This window comes from Cydia pomonella, chromosome 9 (assembly GCF_033807575.1).
Source record: "Cydia pomonella isolate Wapato2018A chromosome 9, ilCydPomo1, whole genome shotgun sequence".
NCBI classification, from domain to species: domain Eukaryota; kingdom Metazoa; phylum Arthropoda; class Insecta; order Lepidoptera; family Tortricidae; genus Cydia; species Cydia pomonella.
The window spans coordinates 12,181,452-12,203,981 of NC_084711.1; the positions used below are offsets into that span (position 1 = coordinate 12,181,452).

Consider the following 22,530-nt stretch of genomic DNA (forward strand, 5'->3'; position numbering starts at 1 on the left):
TATTTCTTCGAGTGCTTGTTTTGAGTCCCGTGCAAGCGAAAGATTCTATAATATATTCACGAGCGCAGCAAGTGAATCTAATTTAGAATCTTGAGCGTGGTAAGGGACTCAAAAGCGCACGAGATGTAAATAACTTTGATCTCGTGTAGTACACAAAATTTTTCACGTCAGTCAGCCATCAAAAAAAAACCTGAAAAAATGTTATCCAGACGGACGGATCACTATTACACTCATGTTTTCTGAAGGTATTCTAACAATTAACTATAATTACCGCAATAAAACAAAACGAAAGAAATTTCAATAAAATAATACGAAAATAATGAATTAACGAACATCAATTGACAGTTCAATCGACAACTTTTTTTTGTAAAAAAAAACTTTGTAAGAACCGGTCCGAATTGCGGATACTACTATTTGTCAACTATAGTAGAGATCGTTAAAAGTAATTAAGTAGAATTATTTACTGCGTAACAATTGCGTAAATTTGTATAAGTTCATTGTTTTGATTGTATAATAAAATACGTAAAATATGGTGTTTTTATTAAATTTTTGAACTTTTATTTCATTAATTAATTATTACGAATGAAGACTCGTAGGTTGTTTTGGAACGATGCGGTCTGACTTATTTCGAGGGTCTATTATAAACCGTCAATATACCGTTGAATTACGTATGCACTTTTTTTGTCTCTTTCTTTTTGCTAATGACGTGAAAGGGATAAAGTCAATAGAATCCAAATATTTCGAACTTGTATTAGGCCCCGCACGTTGAAATGACATTCGAATCTAAAGGTCACTTGAATGTTATTTTGTCTCACTCGGTAAGCAAAATGCGATTTTGCTCACTGTTTTTAAGCAGCAAATTACCCTTGTTCGAGCTGCTGACGTGAAAAATATTTTTACTGGTTTGTAACTGGTTGTGAGAAAAGAGTAAATTTTCTTATTTTGTACCTGGTTACAAAACTCGATTACATACGCGGCCGAAAGGAATAAATTAAAATACGGGTGGTTGAATTATGTAATCCAATTTATTCGAACATCATGATTTAGGACAAATGAAAACATGATAAAGTTTATTTTAATAAAAACAACATTGTGTCCAATGGTAAATATTCTATAAAGTGTTAGCTATTGACTCGGGTTATCACACGGATGGAAAGTGTCGAGCAAATGTGACATGCTTAATAAAACTTTTCAATATTCTTGTGTTATTTTGTAGTGGCAATGATAAAAATACCTATAAAATATGATACTAGAATGTGCTACATGTAATACAAGTCCAACAATACAAATAAGACTAATGTTAGAGGATAACGGAACATATGATTAAACGTTAACATTTGTTACTTTTGTACATTATGTTAGTAACAGCTCATATTGCATTTGTCTATTTATGTCACTTTCAGCTCTAATTCTAACTTGCATCAAAACACGACGTGCCGATAAAATATTACAACGTTTAATACATACTACTATTTAAGAATGTGTTATCGAGTTGTGTAACTACGTAAATCGTAACACGAACTGTATTATTCGGATGTGAGAACGGGAAACCTCGATGTTCCGATTATTCTGATAAACTAAAGACTGATACCTGTGCTACACTTTTGGCAGGTATAGTTTAACATGAATATATCTTAAAAATTAACATTAATAGAGAATTCAATTATCTTGAATTTAGCAATATATCGGTATTTATCATTTCGTATGTGTAGTTTTATGTTATTTTATTAAGCAGGCAATTTAAACCTATAAGCACTATATGAAATTTAAAAACCCTACGCTCGCCAAAAAACTATCGCTTTTAGCGTTTGTCCGGTTGCATTCTCAGATACCGGATCCCGTATTTCAAATTGTTAAAAGTAATTTGATAATAAATCTTATAATTTCAATACTTGCAAACACAAACTTTTATCAATCAAGAATTTTTGATTTAAAACAGCGCATGCGATGCACTGCTAATAATTCATGCATTTAAAAAAATACGTCAAAAATACATTTAATAGAGTTTTGCACGCGAAAGCAAACATGATGATTTTTTCTAGGCTATGATTCTAGTCGAAGTAAGTAAACATTAAATCAAGAGAAATTGATCAACCCTAAGATGTAGAACTGGTATCTACTCTCCATAACATGCACCCTTAATTTTATTATAATATAAACCATGACGCCGCAGCAATCGTCACTGGGCATGCGATTAAATCAATATAAAAATAAAAGAAGACAAGCCAATTTTTTGTCTCGAAATGGATAATGTATATTTAAATTCTATTATCCTAACTACAAAAAATAAAAAATATACTTAATATGTTACATTAAAAATAAGTAAAAATAATAGCGATATAACACTAAAATTACGATTTACCTAATATCTTAGAAATAAAGCTAGAATATAATGATAACAACGTAAACATGGCTTCGAACCCGAGTGTGAGTTCGCAAGCCCTTAACAAAATGTATTATTTGTATAAACGTCTATTGGTGTACGAATTTTACTTAGTCTATCAATTCCTATTACTATAGTGACACACATTAGTGAACCGCCGAGGCGGATTTATGGACATTTAAGCACTAAGGCCCTGGAGGGCAGGTCCCCTCCGCGCGCGGCCTCCGGGCGACCGACCGCTACACATACAGCATGCCAAGCATACAATCACATAATGAGGTGAACCGTCGTTACTCTTGTTGGCCATTCCTAGCACTTCACTTGCTGCTAACAGCTTTGTCATTATCTGTTTCTGACGGCGAATTCTGAAATGAGAAAATGCTTTGTTTACGACTCTAAATTACGCTATATTAGTACATTACGATACAAGTGCGAAAAATAGGAAATTCGAAACGAGTGGCGATAAATTCTCTCTCCCTCCTCTCTCTCCCTTCGGTCGTGTTTTAAATCGACACGAGTTGCGAATTACCTATTCGCACATGTATCGTACAACGTTTTACAGTACATATGGCCCTTTAAATGTTCGACACAGTAACGTAATATGCTACTTCTCGCACTAGTGCTATAAAGTAGCCCCATATGTACTGTAAAAATTATTTTCGTATAAAACGTCACCTTTCAAGGGATAAATGATACATCTACCGGATTACGATGATACTTTTCTACCGACTCAGTGAGCCGAGGATTGCATTAAATTAAATTCACTCGCTTGAAAAACAATACCAAAACTAAATAAGTAGAAAGGCCAGGAATTAGGTCAATGCCGGCAGAGTACGCTCGTCTGGTTCAGTAAGAGCTATGTCGTTTGAATCAAGCTTACTGTAATATTTGTGCACGTCAATATTTCACCGCTCATAGCCTTTCTAGATACATTTTGAGCATGTTTGATAAAACAGTTGTTATCATAGTGCCGTTTAGTTAACATGCAGCCTAAAGGCTACTTTCTGCTTATAAGCCAAATTATCCACAATTATAAAAAATAACATCGCAAGTTTTGAATCGAAATGGTGCAATGAAACAGTGGTGTAAGCCACCACAGGCACTAGGGTATTACCGTGGGCGCGAGGCCGGCCCACGCCACGAAGGACGGCAGGTCGCGCGCCGGCAGCTCGGCGGCCAGCGCCTTCACGCGCAGGTTGCGGTCGTCCGTCAGCAGCACCACTTCCCACACGAGCCGGCCTGCACTCTCTTCGGCACGCTCTGTTCACAGACAACTAATTAACAAGAAACCTTTTGAAAAAAGGTCTGATTCCAAACCTATAAGCAGATTTAAAAAAGAATGCTCGACTGATTTGTATTATGGTCAGTGACAAGGACCGACGCGCATCAAAAAGCCTATTAAAACGAAATGTGTTAAACAAATCTTCGAATACATGAAAAAACAAAGGTATAGGCATCCTGACCTTCATAAAAATGTACAAGCAGAAATACAGTGAAACATAAACATCGTAGTGCCAAAAAATAAACATGACAACAATCATAACGCGTCAGGTAAATCAATAAATCCAATCGATTGAGATCTATAGTTTTTGCAATAGCAAACGCGAGCTAGCCGTTTTTATCGACCAATAATTGATCGCGGCCGGGATAACTCGAATAACAACCGATGGTCATTGACGCCAATCACCATCAATCAATACTATAAAAATATTTGAAACGCATTTATTTTCATATTAAGTTTCCTTTTAAAAAACTCTATCACCATTTTGAGTCAGGAAATGGCTGATGCTGAATTGGTTTATTGTTAATAATTGTTTACCTTAATTAATAACATTCACAGTTTGGCGTTAAGATATAAAATATATATTGAAGGAATTTCTTCGACCAGAAACGTCACTTTTTACACTGAAAAATCATATCCATATCGAATCCCGATCAAATTCATAACCTGTTATTGCAATCAGAATACGCCTCGTTTCGTTTAAAACCTTACGAGCTCTAAAATCGACTGAAGACTGATTGGGTTTCTCTGTTAATACTACATGTTTTCAAGTTTTGATGTGGGCCTGGAATGATAGTAAGAGCTTATACATGCAGGCGGTACGTACCTGGTTCGCTAGCTATGTTAGCGTGCAGGTTGAGCGCGGTGGCGAGCACTCGGTCGTCGTTGGTGGCGCGCTGGTCGCGCTCGGCGAAGGCACGCGTGGCGAGCAGCGAGCCCTTGCTGGTGGCGAAGCGCACGCCCGCGCCCGCGCCCGCGCCCGCGCCCGCGCCCGCGCCCGCGCCCGCGCCCGCCCCCGCGCCCGCCCCCGCGCCCGCCCCCGCGCCGCCCAGCCACGCCAGCGCCGCGTCGGCGGCGGGGCCCACGCGCGAGCACTTGCGGAGACCCTCCAACTCCGTCATGACTGAACGATTAACAAAACAGTTCTCAATTTAGGTCCAGTTGCATAAACCGAAGTCCACGGACTACTCATTTAACCCTTTAAACGCCACGCCTATCGTTTGCGGCGCGTCGTCTTGAACCTAACCTGGTCGGAATGCGTTAATGTATGAATTCTACAAGAACTAATAAGTAGTATAAGCACTTTATAGAAGTCAGTGCTGATCACTTGTACTTGCATTTTACAAGTATATCAAAGCTGATTCATCATTATTATGTTATATTATTTATTAGAATTCCAGGTGTCAGGATTGACCTCTGACTTATTGGATTAAATAAATTTAACAAAAAATAAATTTAAGGTTTAAAACGATACCATGTTCCATATTATTTAAAAGTAAATATAAAATAGTACATTACGATACAAGTGCGAAAAATAGGAAATTCGAAACGAGTGGCGATAAATTAAAACACGACCGAAGGGAGTGTTTTAAATCGACACGAGTTGCGAATTACCTATTCGCATATGTATCGTACAACGTTTTACAGTACATATGGCCCTTTAAATATTCGACACAGTAACGCAATATGCTAATTTTCGCACTAGTGCGGTAAAGTAGCACAATAAATATCCCGTCAAATACTATAATTTGTCGAGTTTAATCGTTTTTTCCAGCAAGTCAGTTGCAAACAAGTGTGCAAGTCTTTAGGAGTACATGGTCCGCTCCAAGTATGACAACAATTATGGATCACTTGCATCATAGAAAAGAAACGAAGGACAAATAAAATTACATCTTGTTTGCGTATTAGTCCTTTTTTTGTTTGGTATTGGCTTAAATACACTCATGCTAATTTTAATTATTTAAAAAGTTAACACACAATCAAGTTACATCCAAATTTACAAGTAGGTACCTATTTCCATAGATAGATAAGAATAGCATTATGTCACCAGCCAAGCACGCACAAATATAAGAACTAATAACTAGCCTAGCGCTCGAAACATAAAAATGAGCCGACGTCGACAACAAAGTTGCAAGAACAGTCGAGAAGTATGGGAACGAGGAACTAATTTAATGAGCTCTTAAACACTCATTGTTATAACAATTATAAAATAACACTTAAGTAACTTTAAAACGTAATGTACTTCCATTATATGAAAAAATCGGCCAAGAGCATGTCGGGCAATGCTCAGGATAGGGTTCCGTAGTTACCATTCTGTCAGAATAAGCTTAAACGGGGTCTATTAGTATGTATCATGTACATTACAAGCATAAGGGAGTACCTTCGCAGCGATTTGTACGTCTTTTTACTAAGAGAAGATTTACTGCAATAATTCAAAAACGGCTGGACCAATCATATCCGCTATAATTTTCATTGAAAGTACTTGTAAAGCTTTTGTTTTAAGTCTTTTTCATATTTTTTGATCCATGGTTCACGCCATTGGGTTAAAGCGAAAATAAAAACATTTTGTGTGGGAGGTCTCCGAAATATTTTTTTTCTTATTTTTAGGGTTCTGTACCCAAAGGGTAAAACGGGACCCTATTACTAAGACTCCCCTGCCCGTCCGTCCGTCCGTCTGTCACCAGGCTCTCATGAACCGTGATAGTTAGACAGTTGAAATTTTCAAAGATGATGTATTTTTGTTGCCGCTATACCAACAAATACTTCTTCTTCCTCGCGTTGTCCCGGCATTTTTGCCACGGCTCATGGGAGCCTGGGGTCCGCTTGACAACTAATCCCCAGAATTGGCTTAGGCACTAGTTTTTATGAAAGCGACTTCCATCTGACCTTCCAACCCAGAGGGTAAACTAGGCCCTTATTGTGATTAGTCCAGTTTCCTTACGATGTTTTCCTTTATCGAAAAGCGACTGGTAAAATATCAAATGGTATTTCGCACATAAGTTCCAAAAACTCATTGGTATCAAAGTCGTCATCAAAGCCGCGAACGGACGGACAGACGGAAATGCCGAAACTATAGTTGACTACGGAACCCTAAAAAAGGTGACCTACGAATCCAATTATCGTTTTTCAGTGAGCATCGAAGTGAAGGACTGCTGCACTTTTCTACCAAAAAACCGGCCAAGTGCGAGTCGCCCTCGCGAACCGAACCGAAGGTTCCGTATAGATAGCATTACTGAAGTTCACAAAGATATGAGGTATGAGAGTCGTTACGATTAAATTTGCAATTGAGTATTGGATATTTGGTAATCTTTTACGCATTTTATCGAAATCGCTAAAGATAAATCGCTTTTAAAAAACACTTTTAGATACTATTCGAAATATAGAACCCTAATAGCTAAAACAACTCTACAGTACTGTCAAGTTGGATTAGCCATACCCATAAATTGGATACTTCATAACCTACATTCGACTTAAAATTGCTACTAAATAATATTATATCGTTAATGTGAGATACTTAATATTATGAGAATAATCCTCTCAATGGAGATAAACTAATTATCCCTTGCAAAGTCACATGTCCAGGATAACTTTTCTTGTCTTAGTGTGTCTTTCAAAGTATTTTAGAGTGGCTGGTACGTCGTATATATTCCGAGTAAATGCCACGCTACAGCCAGGCAATGAGCACTAATTAAAAACCAGAGCGGCGTCTGGCAACAGTATATTGGCGACGTATAGCATTTATATCGCCTTGTCTGCTCGCTTTTACCGTTAAACAGATCTTACCTTGTTAGTGCGAAAATCTTTATTACAGTCATACTCCATTTTGCACGAGAAACGGGATTACAATTAACACTGGTATTATTATATAAGTTGATGGTTATAACGCTTGTTGAGATCATATTAAAACGATAAGTGTCGAATAATGTTAGAATTCATTATGGTAATAAATTGTGTCTGTAATACTAAATGTACATAATCAAACATACCCCATAAATAAATTTGCCAGATTAGAAAAATACAAAGACTGCAGACAGCCATTAACCACTATATAAATATAGTATCAATGAATGCAGTGTTGAGTTCCTGATAAGTCAGGCTGCCAGAGCTCCTGAAAATGCACCGTATTTACTACGAAACACCGGTACCCGTCTGTCTACCTACCAACCTACCCAGGATACTACTATAACATACATAGACTACAGTGACCGCTTACCATCAAATAGGCCAAAAGCTTACATTGCAACGGACAAAAGCCTTTATTTCCATGTACGATCAAGCCTATCATTGTGCCAATGGAAATGCAACCCACCCAGCTTAGTCCTGCCACTTAGAAATGCGGCCAACAATGTACTAATAACCGAGGTATCTTACTGGCGCGAGTGCCGCAGCTGTCGCAGATGATCACAGCTCTATGGCGTGGCCCAAACTCACAGATTATTATCGCCCGCCATTAATGGCGTCGTCGAAGAATATACCCGAGCTAAGTATTTTAAGGTGTTGCATCCTTCATGTTTCCTCCTTTCGCAGTACTTACCGATAAGAGGTACGGCAAGCTGGTAGGGCGTGCCCGGCTCGGCGGCCACGGCGCGCAGCAGCGGCAGGTGGTCGATGAAGCAGTTGGTGTCGGGCACCAGCCAGCGCGGCCGCACCTCCACTTCCACGACTGCCGAGCTCACGCGCAGCATCTCCTGAGAATAACACTAGCATTTCAACTACACGGGTTTGCCCGCTCTATATTATAGTGCGGCTTCTAAGCTCAAAGTATTGTCCCAATCGGAAGAAAGCATGAAAGTTGGTATGCATGTAGCTTAGGTAGATAAAAAAAAAAATAGAATCGGAAACCACTTATCAAGTGGGTGCTTCCCCCTTTAAGGCCACTTTTGTCCCATTTTGCACTTTCTCATTATTAAAAGAAAAAACTGGTTGGAGTTGGATTTATTATTAGAAAAACGGTGTTACTTGTCTCGCCACATGAAGTTAGCTTCATGAGGCAAGACAAGTAATATATCCGTAGATAGTCCAGTAAATTTGTTTTTACTTTTTACCAAAGCTTTAAGTGCTACTTATGTTCTCTATAAGTAACGATCCGTGGGAACTAAGTCTTATAGACGCCTCGCTAATACCTATAACTGTACCGACAAACTACGTCATCATAAATAATGTCCAATAAAAATATTACCTTAAAAATAAAAACCCTTATTATTTGTAACTAGTGTATTTCGAGTTAAAGATCATCATTATCACTAGTTATAAAACCGATAGAGCATGATTACAGTCAGGAAATGAAACTAGTTTAATATATCCGTTAACGTTAAATGGAAACACGCTAACTATAAAGTTCTTTAAAATCCATATCCCTTCGTTTTCAATTCAATTCATAGGCGCATGTTTCTTGACATGACTCTTCTATCAACTCATATATAATTTAATACAATTACATTAAAGACTATTACAGACAACATAAATGTTACGAATCAATTATAAAACGTAAGCTTTGCAGTTGTATAATAATTTATAATACATATAAAAGATAAAAACATAAAACTACTATAAAAACACAAAAATAAAGATTTCATCAAAGATAAACCTCAGACAAAATAAAATAAGCAAAAGCGCTAATTATATGAGAATATTCTAAAGCAGATTTTTAAAACATGGATAAATGCGTCGCATGCCGAACCGTATGTTATTTGATGCGCGCAGCGAGAATAACAAGTCGTATGACACAATAATTACGGCCCCGGATTCCGAATGCGCTAATCTCAATGACGGAAGCCGTAATCGACGAAACCGTCATACTCGAACCTGCAGTGTTTAACTTGTTTACACTCCGTGCATCCACCATAAACGTGTGTCACGCAAAAAATAAAGAAAAAACCTGCCTGGTGCATGTCGGAACATTGATAACAAATGGAGGGTTCTTCAAGGTTTTTTTGTATATATTTAGTATTTGTTGATGTACCGGAAAAGAAAAACAAATTGTCTACCTATTGTCGCCGCATTCATGTCATATCATGAGATTTCATTACACAGACAAAAAACATTGAAAAATCACGTCTTGTGTTATCGTTCCCTTTAATTTTTTATGGCTTGGTAAAGCATCAATATCACAGTTAGTGTAAATTTTACTTATAGGTAGACCAATAACAGTTCATGAAATACAGCCCAGAGGCAGCTTTGGAGACGTTACAGTTCCGTTTCCTTCTTTTCGGGTAGGGAACCCTAAACACGGTTTTAAAATTGACAATCACGCCGTTATACAATCAACATAAATAAAAAAGGAGTACGACTAAATGCCGCTAGCGTCCTTGGTACAATGCCTCAAGGGCCTATTTTAGATTTAAACTACTGAGTAATCCTCTGTATATATCCATTATGTATATATTATTGTAAATAAAATTTAGACTAAACCTCAAAAAGAAGTCCTGAGGAAGAATAATTATGCAGTAACCGACGTTACACGCGCACGTCGACCTTGAACTTTAAGGACGGCTCGGATAAAAAAAGCAATTTCTTCCTTAGTTTAATCGACCAATTAGCCTTCACCTGTACGGAGGCGCACGATTTTATATCAATTCACGTTTTATGATTTTTTCAAAAAAGTAAATATGTACTAATAAATATACTCTATACAACATTAGTACTCATTAGGCAATAAAGGTTTTATCAAATAACAGCCTGGCAGTCAAGGATTCGTAAACCACGTAGGAATTTATTTATTTACGTTTAAAGTAGATGTGATTGATGCTCAAACAATTACTTTAATCAAGATCCTAGAGATAAGAAATTTGTGCAAATTCAACAGGCGCGCTCGTTGTACCTATGTTTTAGGTTGGCAATATCTAAACAGGAATTGTAGTACTAACATAAGTTGACCCAATCTAATGGCATTAAAATTAGGTTTATTACATCGTGAAGTCGTCTACTATAGTTATTTAAAATGTTACCTGTGAGCTAAAAACATTGCCTAACTTATATTTCTCCACTGAAAGTAAACTAACACGAAAAAGTAAAAAAGTCATTCGTAAATTATTACCAGTATTATAATACACCTTTTTTTTTAATTCCGTTAACTTCAGGGTAAGTACGTTTAAGGAAACTTAGCTAGGTCGGATAGGGATACGCGGCCAGCAACCCCGTTTCTCGCCGAGATTTGTATAGTTCTTTTCTCAAACTTGCAATGAAATAATAATAATAAGAAAATAGGATGATGATGATTGTTTCATGTCCTAATGTAATAGGTTATTCAGTGCGTCGGGTATTGAAGGGAAACAAAAATGTGATTGTTTTGGCGCTACGACGCACGCCATTACGCTTTTTGTTTTTCTTTTACCTTTTTTTTCTTTTTTGCGTTTTTTAAATATTACTTTGGGGTTATTGCACTGGGAACGAAAATTTGATTATTTTTGTGCTATGACGCACGGTTTAGGAGATACAGCCCTATAAAGTTTTTTTTTTCAGTCATGCAGAAATCGTTATAGGGCTGTATCTCCTAAACCGTGCATCGTAGCGCAAAAATAATCAAATTTTCGTTTCCCTTTAGAAAACCCTTAAATAATATTTAACAAACACGAAAAAATAAAAAAAATCATAATGGCAGTATTTTGCTTATAGGTTTTTTTATGGTTGAATGCCAAGACGTTCCATAATTTGACGTTTAAAACAGAAGAAGTTTGCCTTACAGGCCTATGTGTGTACGGCTGTATGAAATTCATTTACATATCATCTTAACTCATCGCACCTGATATGTAGTATTTCCGGACCTAATTTGAAGTCATGTCAACATTTCATTACAATTTAGAGAAACAAGTATTTTAATGTTGCGTATAGCGTTGTTGTAATATGGGCATTACATTTAACCCAACCAAACAATTGAAAACTGTGACATATCAATGTCATTTCGAACATCAATCGTCCGAGATAGTATTTGCGTTTAGTAGCAAATGTACTATACACTAACCAATATGTAAACAGACCCTTAGGCAAGTGCATACGCTCGTAAGGGCCTTATAAGATAAAAATAAATTATTAATTATCTCCGAAATGGAGTTAAAAACAACACCGGTGTCTTTGAGAAAGTTACTTAATTTAAGCTCAGGAATGCACCCTTGAAATTAACGAAAAATAAAAAAAAAACACGGGGTATAGTCTTTGATTTTATTATATCTTACACGACGGTCTTAGACGACTCTATCCTATAGCTTGAAATGATGCTGACCGGGTTGTGTAGACGCGGCCCGCGGCTATATTAATTGGCTGTTTGCGTTTTTCATAGTTGATACATGTTTAAAAAAGTAAAAAACAATACAGTAATAACTTTCCGTCCGCTAAGAGACGACAATAATGGTTTGTTTTTTTTTTATTAGAATTTGACCATAACGAAGAACTTCCCGTACTATTTTTGCTACAATAAGGTGAACATTTCTGAGCATATTGGAGAAAATATTTTTAAATTACTTAGTTCTATAATGTAATGTAGTGTAAGCTGCAGAGATAACTGACGCCCTCAGTCAGGGGGTCAGTTATCTCTGTACGTACAATAAAATTGAGTGATGAAATAATAAAATTACTGTAACTAGATCTATAATGATGAGTTTTTTGTGAGACAGGATATGAAGAGAGCAACATAAGATTTGCGAACAAGTTCTCTAAACCATGCAATAAAGCTAACTTGTTCCTGTATTGGCTCTTTTATTACTATACGGACCTGCATACGCTGCCGACGCATCTCTAAGTTGGCCTTCCTGCTCTCGAGCTGTTCCTTCCTGCGCAGCAGCCTCCTGGTAGCCTCGTCAGGCCCCTCGGCCCCTCCGGCCTCCTCGGCGAGGCTGGGCGGCCCGCTCGCCGCCGCGCTCGTGCTATCTTCATCTTCAGAGTCTTCGGACTGCAACAGCGTATTTCCATTAATCATATGTAATGAATGTAAAGCCGCCTTGACGGCTTTTCGCTGTCAAGTGGCGATGGTAACTCGCGCTGATTACAGCGCCCTTCTCGATTTTTATTTCATAAAACTCCTATATAGATCGCCACGCGATTAAGTCATTCGGTATATTTAACTCAGTTTGTTTTTATCCTACTATAATTTGAATAACAAACTATTTTATACAATTAATTAAGCTTAAACCCGTCAGAAAACTAGCTTTTTTGATGACAGGAGAAGAATATCACAAAATTTACGACATTGTGATACAATACTATACAGCTATATTTTTTTATAAAAAAGGAAACATTTTTTTTCTCGTAGTTTTTTTAAATAACTTATTATAGTACATTGTGCAACGAGGGGGGTAAGTGAAATTTTGGATACGAGGGTGATTATCCCGCAGGCTGGAGGGAATTAAAGACCCGAGCTTGCAATATTCTTACCCCCGGAGTTACAATGTTTTTCATCACACTTGCAAAGAAAAAAACTAAATTTTAAACGAAATAATTCTTAAATACGGTGACATATCAAACATTCGTCCGCCATTTTGTAATTTCTTGACAGGTTAGCATCGAGGGCAAAGACCTATTCGGCATTCAGCCATGATTAATAAATATTTTAAGCGACTGTTAAATTAATCGAATTATTTAATTTTAAACATAAACAAAAATATATTATAAACGTCAGTATTTTAAAAGTAAAACTCATTTATGCTACTTGGTTTGTATGAATAAGTGACATAACTAAAAAAAAAGCTATAACTCCCTAGGGAGTTACAGCTTTTTTTTCACAATCCATAATTCCCGCGGGAACAAAATAGGCCTTTGTCCTTCAGTACACCTGCATGAAATAAGAACTTTTTCGAGCAAGTGTGATGAAAATAATATATCTATACTATCGTAAATAAAAAGAACGGCAAAGTACGTGACGGACCACGCACAGTGACGGGTTGCGTGCTATATGCTGTCAAAAAAAGTAACCAAAAGTTTACGATCTGAATAATATTATATAATTTCCTACATTGATTATGAAATTATGTGCCAAGTGTGTTTGCTATCGCCGCCGGTCGGATTGGCTGCGGACGAAAGTAGTGTCCCGTTTTTGACATAAGGTCAACCGGGAAAAAATCTTACATGGGGGAAATGCGTTTATTGAAGATATCATCGAAACGCACCATATTATAACTATTATAGTCGTCCGACATTAAAAGTTCGGTGATCACACTTCGAACACAGAACGTTGCAATAGTTCTAAAATGTTCCTTTTTAGAAGATATCTTCAATAGACGAATTTAACACAAGTGGCCTCATAGAACCCTAAAATTGCAAACTGGTTTCACGTTGATAATTGTAGATCACTGCTGTAAAATAGATTTAACACAAATTGGGCTTTATTGCTACAATTTCAATTAAAAGTGGTCGTTAAATTAAGCATAGTTAAATTAACCAACCAGATCGGCGTATCATTAGGTCCAGGAATTGTTAGGTGTGCCTATCGCGAACTGGTATTAAAGAATACATATTAAACACGAGTGGATTTGCTTCACTATAATATTTGAGAATAGTTCTTGAGAGTTGAGACAGTTGGTTAAACATGACGCACAAACATTAGCTTATGTATGTACCATTGTCGACACATGTAGGGACCATTCTTAAACCGTACTGCATCTAGATAAGGTCGACCTATGTTACGCGTGTTGCTGTTGATATAAAGCTAAAACTCAAACAATGAGTATCCATATGTATTCAGTGGGGGTCGACAACTCGAATAAATTTGCAAAAAGATACAAAAAGAACGAATTCGTGTCTCGATGAGTAATACCATTACATAAAATGACCCAAATTATTACTTCGGTAGTTTATATCACTAACTCGCTTTAAGAACAGGATGTTCATTAAATCCTTATAACACCTAACCTAACGGTATAATCGTTAAATGGACTAACGGAATAAGCGGGAATACTAACTCTTAATAATGGATTAATAACTATTCCTATTTCGCCTTTACGGTCACAAAATTACTAAGGAATATAAAACTAAATGAAACTACCGTTTAAAATTGAATACGGAAAAAAATAATACAGCAGCTTTGGTGTGAAAACTTACGCTTATTTTTTTCTATTAATATATCTACACGTTTATTGTTTCTTTAGCCATTCCGCGGACTATTATTCTGACTTAATAGGCTAAGATGGACACCAATACTTGGTATTAAACTAACAATAATATATGCGATTGTTTTTTTTTTTTCGAAATGAGGGCGGTTAAAACCTGAAATGGCCCTCGCGCGGGTAGATGTTAGTTGTTACGCAATTTCATATAACTAAGGGCCAGTTGCACCAACCACAACTCACTGAATATTCCGTGCCACTCAGCAGTGAACTAAGAATTTATGCATGCAATAAAATTTTGTGAACTGTTTAACTCATCATGTAATGTTCATTTACCAAGTGTTGTAGCGGAGTGTGGTGCGTCTGCACGTGTTGCACGGCGCTGACGTAGCGCGGGGCGCCGCTCGTCGGGTACTCGAGCCGCAGCACCGGCGGATCTACACCCACCAGGTATCTAAAACCAAGCAGATTGACAATAGTTTCACTAATAAATAAGAATAATGTACTACTTTCTTTTTTTTTTTCTTTTTTGGACAAGAATGCATCACGAGAGTATTACATTATTAAGTTTCTATAGGCGTTTTCTATCAACGATTCTCAGCTTGACTGTCCTGTATAGAATAATAATAGGTTATTTGTGTCTCCAGCCCTTTTAACAGGGTTATCGAAATGGTTATAGCGCAACGTACCTGCAGCGACATAATATCGGCGGGCGCCCACACCGCCGTTCATACGTGTGTGAGCAGCGTGAAGCCGGCCAGCGACAAGTCCTCAACACATCCTATCCAACATCACTTCTGGATATACTCACTCTGTGCCAAAGAACAGCAGTTTCCTCGTGCGTAGCGCGTGCTCGGCAGCGTGGTGCTTGGCGGGCGGGTCGGCGCGCGCCCATGCCGCCGCCGGCTCCATGTACATGAGCGGCGTGAAGCCGGCCAGCGATGAGTCCTCGGCTAATCGCACCGACACGTAACCTGGCATAATAATATTAATAGAATTGTAGAAACACCAGCGAACAGAAACACAGATTCCTCCTTTTAGTTATGACAAAAGCCGATATTAAGCCAGCCGCACATTGGATACTATTCAGTTCGTACGCAATAGTATATTATTACAGAAGCTGAGAAATGGAAATTCGTTTGTTAATTCGATGATGACAAAGAAGACGAATCCACGAATTGCTATTCCTGCCGAGGCATATATAGTGCTTTTCTCTAAACATACGAGGAAATAAAATAAAATAATCATTATTTAAACATGAATCATCACTCAAGAACCTTCCACATCAAAAACAAAAATATTTTTTAAAAGTTAAAAGCACTAACTCATACTGTCATGCAGTACAATTCAATATTCGTTCATCCAATTTAATTGTGCGATATAAGCTGTATGTGCACGCCTGAGGTCCTAAAAAAAGTTATGTAGTCTTTGGTTTTATTAAGCAGTATTCGCACGATCATACACGACAGTATTGTAAGAACGAAACATGTAAGTTGGCTTATCTTCCTATCTCACTCTATCCTATAGCTTGAAATGACTGCTGACCCGTGTAGACGCGGCTATAATAATAATTGGCTGTTTGCATTGATTTTTCTTAGTGGGTACATACTAAAAATTAAAAGCAATAACTTCCTTTCTGCTACAACAGGGCAGTAATGATTTTTTAGGGTTCCGTAGCCAAATGGCAAAAAACGGAACCCTTATATATTCGTCATGCCCGTCTGTCTGTCCGTTTATGTCACAGCCACTTTTTTCCGAAACTATAAGAACTATACTGTTCAAACTTGGTAAGTAGATGTATTCTATGAAGCGCATTAAGATTTTCACACAAAAATAGAAAAAAAAAACAATAAATTTTGGGGGTTCCCCATACTTAGAACTGAAACTCAAAAAAATTTTTTTTTCATCAAACGTGTGGGGTATCTATAGGTCTTCAAAAATGATATTGAGGTTTCTAATATCATTTTTTCTAAACCGAATAGTTTGCGCGAGAGACACTTCCAACGTGGTAAAATGTGTGCGTGACTTCGTGAAATGGTCAGAAAATGGAAAAATTATATCTTCTTACTTTTTATCTCAATAGAAGACTGCTCACTACACCATTATTTGAATAAAATAACGAAGTTAATAAACTTGTTTACGACCATTTTCTAGTGCTACGTAGTTACGTATAAAAGCTTTTAATAAAAGTCATAGTATAATTAGTACTCGGGTGTGAAAACGCACAGTACTAAATGGCATATGGCACCTAGAAACAATAGGGATGATGACACAGTATGTAAATTTTTGTGACGCCCTTCCAACTCGCCGGAAAATAGTCCAGTCTTACCCTTAAATCTAGACTTATTTTAAATACTTATTCTTCTTCTTCATCACGTTTTCCCGGCATTTCCACGGCTCATGGAAGCCTGGGGTCCACTTAACAACTAATCCCCAGAATTGGCGTTGGCACTAGTTTTTACGAGAGCGACTGCCATCTGATCTTCCAACCCAGAGGGTAAACTAGGCCTTATTGGGATTAGTCCGGTTTCGTGTACGATGTTTTCCTTCACCGAAAGCGACTGGTAAATATCAAATGATATATCGTACAAGTTCCTAAAAACTCATTGGTACGAGCCGGGGTTTGAACCCGCGACCTCCAGATTGCAAGTCGCACGCTCTTACCACTAGGCCATCAGCGACAGCCACTTATACTTACTTTTTTAATACATACTTATTAATTTAATAAAATATTAACGTATTAAGCTGTAGATTAGTATTTTTTTTAATAAGTTAAATTTTGATATAAATCATAAAAAGTATCGTTTTCTTGTAATAACTTTCAGGAAACGCTCTTTCTTTCTCAAAACAAAATCCGCAGTAATACCCACATCTACTCTATCATGGCATACACACGCAGGCGACACGACTAATTGCCATCTTCTCACTTCAAATAACCATCATACTTTAATAAAGTAAACGTAATCTAGAATTTTAAAAGGAGCCAATTCAGTCTTATCTTTTGTTTTATCGTTCGATTTAATAGGCTTGATTGGACTATAAAAGCGTTACATAAATAAATTTAATGTTAAAAGTTTTACCGTGGCGATGTAGACTGCTTTTACGATAATATAATTGTAAATTGTATATTCAAGCCTCGCGTCTCATGAACCAACTGTTAATATGTATATGTTTGGTAAAAACTTGACATGTGACATGATAGAATAAATTGTTTCTTCTAAATAGGGTTTGCAGGGCGTTTCAATAATCCAATGAAGAATCACTGCAAATAAACCGGGAACACCAATAAGAAAAAATCGAATCTAAGTTCCAAATTCGATTAAATACATACAGGATTTTAAAGCGACAAACCCGTTGGCAGATATCGGAAAACAGAAACCATAGATTAAAGAAGTTGGAACCTATTGTATAAAAAAATGTGCCCACTAAAAGTAAGGCGACTGAAATGAGATTCCTGTCACTTACCTTCCTTCGATTCACTTTCCAACTCTATCGTCTTATCATCAAGGTCTTCGAGTATGTTCATAAGTTTCGCAAGCCAGTCCCACGGACTGCTTTCAGTTCTAAAACAAAATGCATTTTATTAAATGTAAATACAACAGAAAATTATGAAACTAACATTTTCGAAAATTATAAATGAGAAATGAATATTTAATTTATGTATTAAAAAATATACATTTAAACCATGTTATAAGGCAACCAAAAAGAATCTTACCCTATTTCGAAATTGTCGAAGGATGGCGGTGGATTCCAAACGCTACTGTGGCATAGCATCCAATCCGACCACACCTAGACAAAAGAAACAAATAAAATTAAATGCTCCCGTCGCGACATGTACCTAGGGTGAAAAAAAACGAAAAAAATATTTCACTCTAAAATTAGCATAGGCGCCGATCTGAGCGCCAATGGGGAGGATAAATATTACAAAACAAAATAAAAAACGCCGTTTGAAAATACGTTTGTTTCAAGCTGCTTAATGACTAGGTCGGAATGTAGTTTGTAAAGCAAGGCATTTATTGTTGGCTACCCATTTCATGACTTACTAGTTTCAGTAAACTAGGAAAATAAATAAATAAATAACCATTAGATTGTGCTATAACTATTAAATTTTCTTTAATTTTGTTATTATGTCGTTCATTATTATACATGTACAGCAATCGGTTCCATAGCGCATCTTTTTTGCAAATATTGTATAATAAAAGTTATTTTTAATTCAAATTAAGTAATTTCAAGAGCATACCTATACTTACTCGTATTTATAGAATACATAAGTTAACGTTTAATGGCTATTGCATCATCGCATGCAGCAAACCTCTGTACAGGGAAATAGCGACAAAACACCATTTAAAGATACTTTTGTTTTATATGTCAATGATCAGAATGAAATGAATCGCGGAAAAGGCATTTAGGTAAATATAAACTGCATATTTATTTCATAAAAATAATTAAAAATCGCATTCCGAGTTCGTTTTTTGCATAATTTTATTTAGAATATAATGAGCGTTTGTAGGATGGTGTTCGTGGAGCCGCGTAATATTTTACTTTTTATCTATAAAATAGATTATTTTTAAGGTTCATTTCTGCATGTTGTTTAGCCATTAATAATTATACACATATTTCACTTTTATTTCGCTATATTATTTTGACAAAACTGAGCACCTATTTTTTTATAATATTACAGATAAATTAAAAAGACTTAACATGTGCTATACTTCTTTAATGCAAATCGCCATGCTACGATTACAAGGGGTCAAACAGCGAAAAACTAAATCATTTGAAAATAAGTTTCCTGTTGCTAACTAAGTCAGAGAGATATCTACTTAATTAATATGTTATTTACCCATTAGTTTCAGTATATTAAATGACCTTAGCTGAATACAGCTGTTAGGTCAGCTCCGAAGAGCGCGCGTAACCCGTAACGGTAAGCACCACGGCATCGTTAAGTAAGTAGTTAGTTCATAAAGGTAACTAAGAACTAAAATCTAAGTACAGTTATGAAATTACGGTGGTTTAGTAATTAAACTAAACGATTAAATCAGAGTTGTAAACGGGTCTGAAATCATTGTGTGTGTCTCCTTAATCTTACTTTTCGAATGTGACCCAAGATACATAGCGAGTGCGTAAAATGTTGCGCATCGTAATGCAGTTAGGAGAAACACCATGAGAACCTGCATTCAGGGTCGGGCAGCAACGAGCTACAGCATCGGACTGAACATTAGAAAGGACAAGCACACTAACGTTACTAAACAAATATTCCGCACCTTGATAGCTGGCAGGAGAAGCAGCGCATCAGCGTGGTGCTGCGACTGCTCGGGCTCCGGCAGCAACGCGCAGCAGCGCTCCAGCATCGCGCCAAACATCAGCAGGGACACGCCCAGCGCACAATCTAACCATGCGGAGCGCCCAGACGTATTGCTTCCTGGTGTAACAAAAAGTACCAAAATTGACAACTATATAAAATTACAAGTTGGTACCTGCAGTTCAATAAAATGATAATTGAGCTGATTGCATAAGAGAAGATTGCGGACAATCCTCTTCATGGTAAAAACGCTCTTATTATTGTTTCAGAAAACTCGCATTTTAACATATAGCACAATCGGATTAGGACCAACCTCGAAATCTCTGGAACAGTCATGAAATTTGGTATGTATGTAAATTAAAGGCCTCTTTTTCATGCCCACACCATTTGACATTTGGGGACCTCGAGGAATCGCAGTTATCTTCGAAAATGTGTACCATCCAAGAGAAATTCGCGTTTTACTGTAAATCTACATTCTCTATGAAAATATAGTGTAAGGCAACATTAAAGCTTATTCAATTCTACACAAAATCGTCCTCGATGTCTTTGCGGAAACAATACATCTTGTTATAGAAAATACTTACTGAATCTAAGTTTAACGTTAATACACTTCCAGGGGACATTCTCTTTATAGGAAACTCGGAGGAATATGAATTTCACTTTTTATTATACACTTGTACGTGATCTACCTCAATATTAGCATTTTACTCGACTGCGACTTAACCAGAAAGTAGGGTTATGGGTTGAAGGACTGATGAAGTACATACTGTAGCTTAGGATACTGGACGAACTAACTAACAAGATGTATTTTTTTCCGCAAATAAATCGAAGACTTTTTTGTGTAGAATTGAATAAGCTTTAATAGTGCCTTACACTATATTTTCATAAAGAATGTAGATTTAGAGTAAAACGCGAATTTCTCCTGGATGGTACACATTGTCCAAATGGTGTGGGCATGAAAGAGGGGCCTTTAATGTATACACATACCAAATTCCATGACTGTTCCAGAGATTTCGAGGTAGATCCTAATCCGATTAATAGACATAATTTGCTTTCAAGTAATAACAGCATACACTTCAAAATCCACGACATCTAAGTTATCAATATCATGGTATCGTATCGTGTTTTTTTTTTTGCTGACTCAAAGTTGTGAGAAAGATAACTTGATAGATAGAAATAAAGAACTTGGTCCCTTGTGGACGTTGTATCAAGGAACCGCTAATATAATCTGTACTGTATACTGTCCAGTGAAGGATTTATTTGAAGGAAGGACCAAAAGGAATCTGTCTGATAATAAATTAAGGTTTACTGGTAGAGAATGCCTTATAGCATTAAGTCCGCCTTTTGTACGATTGTATTTACTTTTGTGCAATAAAAATTAAATAAAAAAACAAATATTCTAAGCAATAACTCTATTTTATGGTTTTGTGTATAAAACATTTTACACCAAAAACATAAAATGATATCCTGTTATTTAAAAAGATCGTATATATTCAACCCACGGTGTGTAGTCCTGTTAAAATACTCCAACATAAAATTATACCCGACGCAAGTTCCAGGAATCAGCTTATTTTTGTAGGGATTTCCACAAGCCTGGCGATAAGGGAAGTTAGCATGGCCAGTAATTGCATAATTACATTAAGGAATCTCGACTGTATCTTATTATACTCCGGTTTCTCTTTTGAAGCGAGCGAACCACAATCAATCAGAGACTTTACTACATATTATTATATTTCTTGTTTACGTGATTAAACTGTCACGGCTACTAGACCATAGTTTTCGCAAACGTAAAAGTATTTTTATTTTTTATTTCCATTTCTAGCAACAGGTTCGACAAGTTCCTCAAATACATTACCAAGGCAATCTAAACTAGAGGTGCGATTAAGCTTAGGAGTCATTCGCCGGTCGACTTGTCAGGGAAGTGCAAAGCATGGGCATTAAATGAGTGATTGGGACGCCTCGCTGGACTCGACTCGGTCGCTCGCCAACTCGAGCCGGTCGGGTATAAATAGAGAGCTAAAAATACGCAGCACGGATTGCACCTGCGACGCAATACCACGCTGTTATCTAAGATATCTTCAATAAACATGACTTCCACGCTAACCGTTCGACCATATCGATTACGCGTCCAATACCCGATACAACTTTATGCCGAGGATTATTTAAGACAGGTGTAAAGTTTCTCAAATTGATTTAAAGGCGCATAGACAAAGCCGCCATTCAGCTGTAATTTATTTATGATATAATCCAAAACATCATTACGCGTAATGGTGTAAAAGAGAGGCCGTCACTGCGGCTTCGGCGCGTCAGTTTGTTGAACCTGTCTCCGTCAAATGTGCGCGGTGCATTGGAGCGGGGCGCGGGCGCAGGCAGCGGCAGCGCGGTGCATCAACCTCCGATAACTTGTAATTTGTAATTACAAGCCTTTACTGCGCCCGGACGGAGCCACAGGAAATAACCACATTTACAAGCACACTTTATACATTAATTTCGCCAATTGACTACCTTGCTAATCAGTGCCAGCTAGATATTG

At 37.1% G+C, this 22,530-nt stretch overlaps 1 protein-coding gene across 1 annotated transcript in view; it reads right to left on the reverse strand.

Annotated features, from left to right (window-relative positions):
- Positions 1-1,006: 1,006 nt before the first annotated feature.
- The window catches only part of LOC133521397 (uncharacterized), a 50,875-nt gene continuing 29,351 nt past the window's right edge, over positions 1,007-22,530 (reverse strand). The window contains exons 15-25 of the mRNA XM_061856339.1: positions 19,960-20,117; positions 18,414-18,487; positions 18,164-18,261; positions 15,510-15,672; positions 15,035-15,152; positions 12,373-12,549; positions 8,200-8,353; positions 4,704-4,788; positions 4,492-4,637; positions 3,498-3,643; positions 1,007-2,748 (exon numbers count right to left, since the gene is read on the reverse strand). Of these exons, the coding sequence (XP_061712323.1) occupies positions 2,701-2,748; positions 3,498-3,643; positions 4,492-4,637; positions 4,704-4,788; positions 8,200-8,353; positions 12,373-12,549; positions 15,035-15,152; positions 15,510-15,672; positions 18,164-18,261; positions 18,414-18,487; positions 19,960-20,117 (1,367 nt within the window). The 3' untranslated portion in view covers positions 1,007-2,700. The remainder of the gene's footprint in view (positions 2,749-3,497; positions 3,644-4,491; positions 4,638-4,703; positions 4,789-8,199; positions 8,354-12,372; positions 12,550-15,034; positions 15,153-15,509; positions 15,673-18,163; positions 18,262-18,413; positions 18,488-19,959; positions 20,118-22,530) is intronic.